Here is a 6,741-nt window from a genome sequence, read left to right as displayed (position 1 = left end):
GTACAATACTTTACGAATTGCAATGTACATTAAATACAATTTTATCAAACATATGCTATGTTACGAATTCCAATTTGTTGTGGCTAATGTTAGCTAGAGTAGGGGTTAAGGTTAGGAATAGGAGTTAGGTTAAAGGGATTTACGGTTAGGGTTAGCAAACATGCTATGTAGTTGCAAAGTAGCTAATTAGCTAAAAATGCTAAAGATGAGATTCTAACTTTGGGTTGCTAGACATTGCCATTATAGCCCACACATCCACCCCAACCAATTTAAGTAACCTACTGTCTTATGTAACCATATCAAATGTAACATAGGCTAACGTACTAATTTGAGTGATCCAAATGTACGTTTACTACGTTATATACTCTTCTGAGGCCAGGCTGAAAGTGCAGTTATCAACATATACATTTTTATAATCCTATCAATACATTTTGATATCCTGGTCATTTTTTACGCAGTGATGTCCCCACAGTTTTTCTGTCTGCTCAGATCTCTGGCGAAGACTGGCGCAGTTCTTTGGCTTCGGCAGGTGCGTCTGCCATACCTTTCCATCTTTTCTGCTTCTATCGTCTGCTTTAGCTACTTCACAGGGAATACGGAGACCTCCGCAAAATACTATTTTTAACATAATCTGCAAACATGAATGTGGCTCGGAGATAGGTCTGCGTTTGTGCTCATCTTTCGTACGGTTGCCGATTTGATTCATGAGCAAACTGTGTGGGTGTTGTTTTTGGGAAAGAGAAAACGACGTAGGCTATGAGACGCTTGCCTATTTAGTGCCTTCGTTCATTGCCTGTTTTTTCTTACACTGACTTGTTTTTTCTTACACTGACTGACCAGTGTTTCGGTTGAACCTGTATGAACGAGCTTGTGTTTCCGACATAAATCGGTGGAAAACGCGTCCGTGGCGGGTCAACTATTTATTATGGCTAAAAGAATTGAATTAGTGCACTGCTGGTCTGAATATATTTCAAGATAAGGAGAAAACGGCCGCTAGGTAAGGAAATTATCAAGCTTGGCATGTGTGGCCATACCATTGAAACTGAAAAATCACTGAAACAATGTGTGGCTGGATATACATTATGATGGCAATGGTGACAATAAAATGTACTTTCAGTAAATTGTTCTTTGATTGGTAGCCTAATTCGTTTTCTTGGTGGGCATCTATCTCCCAAAGACATATGCCTATAGGCTTTGACATGAGGTGTTTCCTCTCAATTATAAACTCAATATAACAGTAACATAATATTAATAATAGATATTGGACATATAATGGTTTGTATGTTTGGTTTGATTAACGTTGATTGAGGATTGAGGAACATATAGCCTAGGCTACTCGCAGAAACTGCAAGCACTCACGATGTGTTTGTCATTGATACACATTTGTTGTGTTGTACAGTTCATTTCTGAAGCTATTTGACATATAGCCAGCCTAATGCTTGTTTGTCAGTTAAATGAGTTCTTGTATATTTCTTACCTCATATTTCACATCTCTTTGTCCTTCCTATAGAACCCATAGGTGTTATCAACATCTATTGACATCACATCTAATTTTACCGTTTCAAATGTAACAAAGCATAGATGTAAAATTGTACATAGGCCTAATGGGGGGTTCAAAGCTGCATGTGCATTGAAAATGCATTGCATTGAAAATTCCTTGCATTGCCATGATAGAACCATTTAGGTGTTTCCAATGAGCTGCTGCTCAATTATACATTTTTCAAGGGACAAACGATGAGAGGTGGGTGGGTGCCTATTCGTTCAGTATCTTGAATATTTCTCTATGCAGAGAGATTCTGACTAACCTGCCAAGGTATGGCTCTGAATGAATGAGTCTGTCTGTTCATGCTTGGGGAACTAAAACAATAATCAAGTAATATGCATATTCTTCTATTGACTAAGTCAGTGGGAAGTCCTATTATTGTTATGAATCCTGATGTGGTCAGTTTGGGTTGCCTTGCTGTTGAAATGCTGTGGTATTTGGTTACTTGCAGATCCAGAGTAGAAGAGAGGGAGATGTGCTTATTTTATGGGTTTCAATTGCTGTGATACAGGAAGTGACACAACTCCTTATCATCTGTCATTCATCCTGCTACAATTCTCTGGCTTATTTATCACCAGCACATGTGGTGTCACATGATGTAAGTTCTATGTATGGCGACCAAACAGATGAAACCGTTTATTGAGCAGCTCAGGTTTCAAATAACTTATTCTACACAACTCCTATCGCACAACAATCGTCAGCCCACAGTGAAGCCTATACAGTTTGCAAGGCTGTACTGTAGACCTACTGGAGAGGTGAAGCATGCAGAATTCTTCATGAGAAGGCTTGGAAAATCCAATTTAGGAGACTTCCAGCAGGAGAAAAGACCCAGTAAACATGAAAGCCGGGAGGAAATACTCCCTGAGACCTTACAAATCTGACATTACAGCAGCCAACACACAATTAGCCCATATAACTACACCACTAAAGCAGACGAGCCCGAGGATTATACCTTAAATGAGGTGTACATCATGTTTGAATCTGTGTGTGTGTTTGTGTGTGTGTGTGTGATAGAGAGAGAGAGATAGAGAGAGAGAGAGAGGGCATTTGTGTGTATCACATTTGTGTGTGTTTCATTCTTCAGTTTATTTGTGTCTAGTTTATTTGTATTTGGGAATCACTGCTCTACTGCAATTAACCTTAGTATTGCAATGCAGACCACGCAATGACCAGCCACTCGCCCTTGATCATGTACCTGTGGGGAATGGATTTCTCATCAAGCTCTCTAGATTCCCTCAGCATGTGGCAAGACATGCTGGTGTCGGTGAGACTAATTGATTGGATGGCACCCAATTCACAGGTCCAGGCTCCTTGGGCCTGAGAGGATAGATTTGTCTCTGTGAAAGATGGAGCTGGGTCAACAGTTGTTCTCCTAATAGATTGGCGTCTGTCTTGTCCCATATGCCAATGAGTGCTCCCTTGCTCGCTTGTATTGTTTGTTTCCATATCAGAATACACAGGATTAATTAATGCTGTTGCTCAATGGGAATGTTGAAACTGGATATTGAAAAAAAACATGGTTAAGAGAAATGGACGGTTCCCACATTCAGTCCCAACATTCCATCACTCAATATTTCTATGTTGCCAATGTCAATTCCATATTCGTCTTCACTGCCTGTCCAAATTATGGCTAAGCACGAAAAAAGATACAGTATATTTGAAGTTTTCATGAGGTGACATGTATGCTGAGTTTGGTGTTTTTGCTATAATGACTGTCTCCTACAGGTCAGGCCTGTCTGTTCCGGAGAAAAGAGTGTCGTTTAGAGCTTATTGAATGAAAGTCTTATTCGTCCTTCCCTGCCAAAGATGACGTTACCATGGAAACAGCTTCTTCTGCTATCAATCATCGACTGTCTCGCAGGTAGAATTATTTTTTTTCTCATGTTTAATGATTCTTTTGTAGGGACATTTACGATTTGAGTGTGACATTCGAAAAAGCTGGAACTCATGTCACAGCCAGAATATATGAGTTAAACGTTCTGCTACATTGAAGAGTATGTCTTCCCCAGAATGTTTGGACAGTGGATCATTCCATGGTCCAAGATGGAGGATGGAACCCGGTGACTTGTTTATCCCTGTTGATTCTATGGAAGAGGAGGCCACTCTTACATGTGACGCTAAAGGAATCCCCCCTCCTCAATACAGGTAGGATTCTGACTTACTCACCTGGTTTGAATTTCTATATGACTACGACGACAACTATGACTACGTTTTACACCAGTGCCGCGGGGTCTACTGGTTTTCATCTTTGCTTTTCAATCAGCAACTAATTTACACCTGTGAAATTAGGTGTTTTGACTGTCTGGCCGATCAGGGACTTTAATGGGTCAGATTTATGTGGCGCTTCTCCCCTGCTCATGCTTTTCACATTAATAGCTTGTTGTTATTTTACAGAGTTTGGGAAAAAAACAGTCACGCAAACAAAAACAAAAAGATGCATTGACTGTCAACTGTCTTTGCTGTGTCGTCCACACTACTCCAGCACAGCCGGTGTAAATGAGAAGAATAAAAGTGGTATTGAGCTCACACTACGTTCATAATCACATCTGGTTGGTATCTCCCCAGCTAAGATGAGGTATTTCCATTTTCTGATTAAAGGCGAGACGAGCGTGTTTAGCATTGCATCTCTTCAGGCTTGCTGTGCTCTGCACCACATGCCCTCAACACCTCCTCAGCTCCTCTCTTGAAGTGTAAATGGAATACACTGCTCCCTCCATTTTATCTTCTCTCGCACTCTCTCTCTCGCTCTCTTGCTTTCTCTTTCACTCCTGCCACTCATGCTCCCATACCCCCAAAAAGGGAACAGGGTTTCTGAGGTAAAACACAAAAATACATTGGTCTTGTGCTGCATATTTGGACTCATATAATCAATGAACATGTAAACAGTGTTTATTATATGAGATAAAGAGAAACTGAACTACATAATTCAAATCCAATTCTATTTGTCACATGCTTCGTAAATGACAGGTATAGACTAACAGGGAAATGCTTACTTCCAAACAATGCAGAAATAATTTATTTAGAAAAATAGAAAAATAATAACACAAGTAATGTAACCATGCTGTTTATAATGCATTATGAATAGACTAATATGCTTTTATGGCACATGTTAAGTGCTGTGGGGGCTTCACCCCATAGTGCATTATAACTTACTTGCTATAAGCATTCATAACAGCTCACAGCTCAATTTAACAGCCTTTATATATGCCACAAGTCACCGTCTGGGATCTAATAAGATCCTCTGCCTTCCCCTGTTTGGCAAGAGCCCCGGGTCATCAAATCCTATCAATTAATTGCAATGACATAGTAGCGGGATTGATGGACTGAGTTTCAAGGTGCTTTACCTCTCAAATACTATGACCTATTTTTTTAAATGACTTTTTTGGTTAAAAAACAGTTTTTGTGGCGTCACCAGTAGTCATAAACATCAATTGTAGTCCCAAAATTGAATAAAAAGTGTAAGTAGGATAACTTTGGTCATAAAGTCAGTATATTCCAAAACAGATTTGCGAGATTTAGGAAGTGAATGACGTTAACATTTTCCTTGGACTTGATACCAGCTTTGATTATTGTCCTCTTTTCTATGAGAATGCAGAAAGGGTGCAATGAAAGGAATGTGTGAAAGCATTGCTGTGTGGGTAGTGTGTGTTTGCACCTGCTGTGGTGTTTCATGGTGCTAATGTTCTTGTTTAAAGAGAGAAGAACTGAGTATATTATACCAATCGAAAAAGAACAAGGTGCTACTGTTTGTGACTATAGTATGTGCATTTTTGACTATTAGGCCTCGGTGGAGAGTGGAAACAATGTACTTGAGAGTTTGTCTTAAGTGGATGGGATAACCATATCAACCGTAAAACTGTAATAACACTAAATATTATGAATGCATTTGCATATTATTAAAAGGACATGACACACAATTTAAGTTTGTCGGATATCTTCAAACTCCAAAATAAGTCTGTCAAGATGAGTCCACATTCCCTTGCCATCCGTTGTGTAGGTCCAACTACAGTATAAAGTATGTGTCCAATTGAATGGAAAGGATAACACAAATCTGGTAATGATATGGTTCTTAGCATTTCATTTGGGATTGTGGGATACAGCTGGACCTACAAAGTAGATGGCCTGGGACATGGACTTATCTCAACAGGCATTCTTCTTATTTAGCATAGCTTGAAGATTTACAAATGGTTATAAATGGTTATGGATATTGGTATGTACTTCAAATATTGACATAGTAAAGACTCATGCACAGTATGTCCCTTCATTTGAAATGACAAAACAACAAAAGCAACACACAACCCTAAACCGTACCTACCTGTATGTGTTCTTTTTTATCATTGACCTCAGAATAACAATAAACTTTAAGTACCGTCCAAATAACGGTTGCTGCCTTTATTGAGTTTTAGTGTTCAATTTGCTCCCATAAATCCACTGTGGTATATAGATAGAGATGTTTTGTGAATATTGCCAGCAGCTGATGGTATTTCTGCCCTCACAGATGGTCACTGAATGGAACTCTCATAAATCTGGAGTTGGACCACCGGCGTCGGTTGTCTGGGGGCAACCTCATCATAAGAAGTCTGGACCGCTACCAGGATGGGGGAAGGTATCAGTGTACAGCCTATAACACAATAGGAGCCGTTCTCAGCAGAAGAGCAAGCCTACAGTTTGCCTGTAAGTTAAGAACAGGCCATAATACTGCCTCCTGTCACACTGCATTATATTGCATTATTACATTGTCGCCATTGATAATAACACACCATACCTTATAAACGCATTATAATGCTTTACATGCAGGTGGTTCATAGGGGGAAATGAGTGTCATCAGTGCTGTATTTATATTCTTAGATGTCATAAATGGACCTGTTTCTCTTCTAGACTTGGATCATTTTAAACTCCACACAAGAAGTGCGGTGTCAGTTCGAGAAGGACAAGGAGTTGTGTTACTCTGTGGAACACCCACGTCCTCAGGAGGTATTGAATTACTTTTGTTATCTTCTTTTGACACTTGACAGTCCTATATGAGTCCACACGGCATTTCAACTATACTTTAGCACTACTACTTAAGCATGATTTTGCAGTCATATCACAATTTAATCAGTGCTTTTGGTGCAATTATTTCAACTGATAGCACAAAACTCAAATAGTCAGAAATGCTTAATGTCCAACTCGTTACATATAGGTCAATTCCACACCAG

The 6,741-nt window shown here is 39.5% G+C and overlaps 1 protein-coding gene across 2 annotated transcripts in view; it reads left to right on the top strand.

The window, feature by feature from the left end:
- Positions 1–506: 506 nt before the first annotated feature.
- cntn3a.2 (contactin 3a, tandem duplicate 2) overlaps positions 507–6,741 on the top strand; it is a 77,827-nt gene continuing 71,592 nt past the window's right edge. The window contains exons 1-5 of one of the 2 annotated variants that reach the window (XM_035740678.2): positions 507–997; positions 3,269–3,404; positions 3,553–3,688; positions 6,042–6,217; positions 6,422–6,517. In XM_035740678.2, coding sequence (XP_035596571.1) covers positions 3,350–3,404; positions 3,553–3,688; positions 6,042–6,217; positions 6,422–6,517 — 463 coding nt within the window. In that variant the 5' untranslated portion in view covers positions 507–997; positions 3,269–3,349. The remainder of the gene's footprint in view (positions 998–3,268; positions 3,405–3,552; positions 3,689–6,041; positions 6,218–6,421; positions 6,518–6,741) is intronic. The other variant, XM_035740677.2, reaches the window with a different exon arrangement.

Source organism: Oncorhynchus keta, chromosome 28 (assembly GCF_023373465.1).
Source record: "Oncorhynchus keta strain PuntledgeMale-10-30-2019 chromosome 28, Oket_V2, whole genome shotgun sequence".
NCBI classification, from domain to species: Eukaryota; Metazoa; Chordata; class Actinopteri; order Salmoniformes; family Salmonidae; genus Oncorhynchus; species Oncorhynchus keta.
This window is presented reverse-complemented; position numbering and strand designations above follow the sequence as displayed.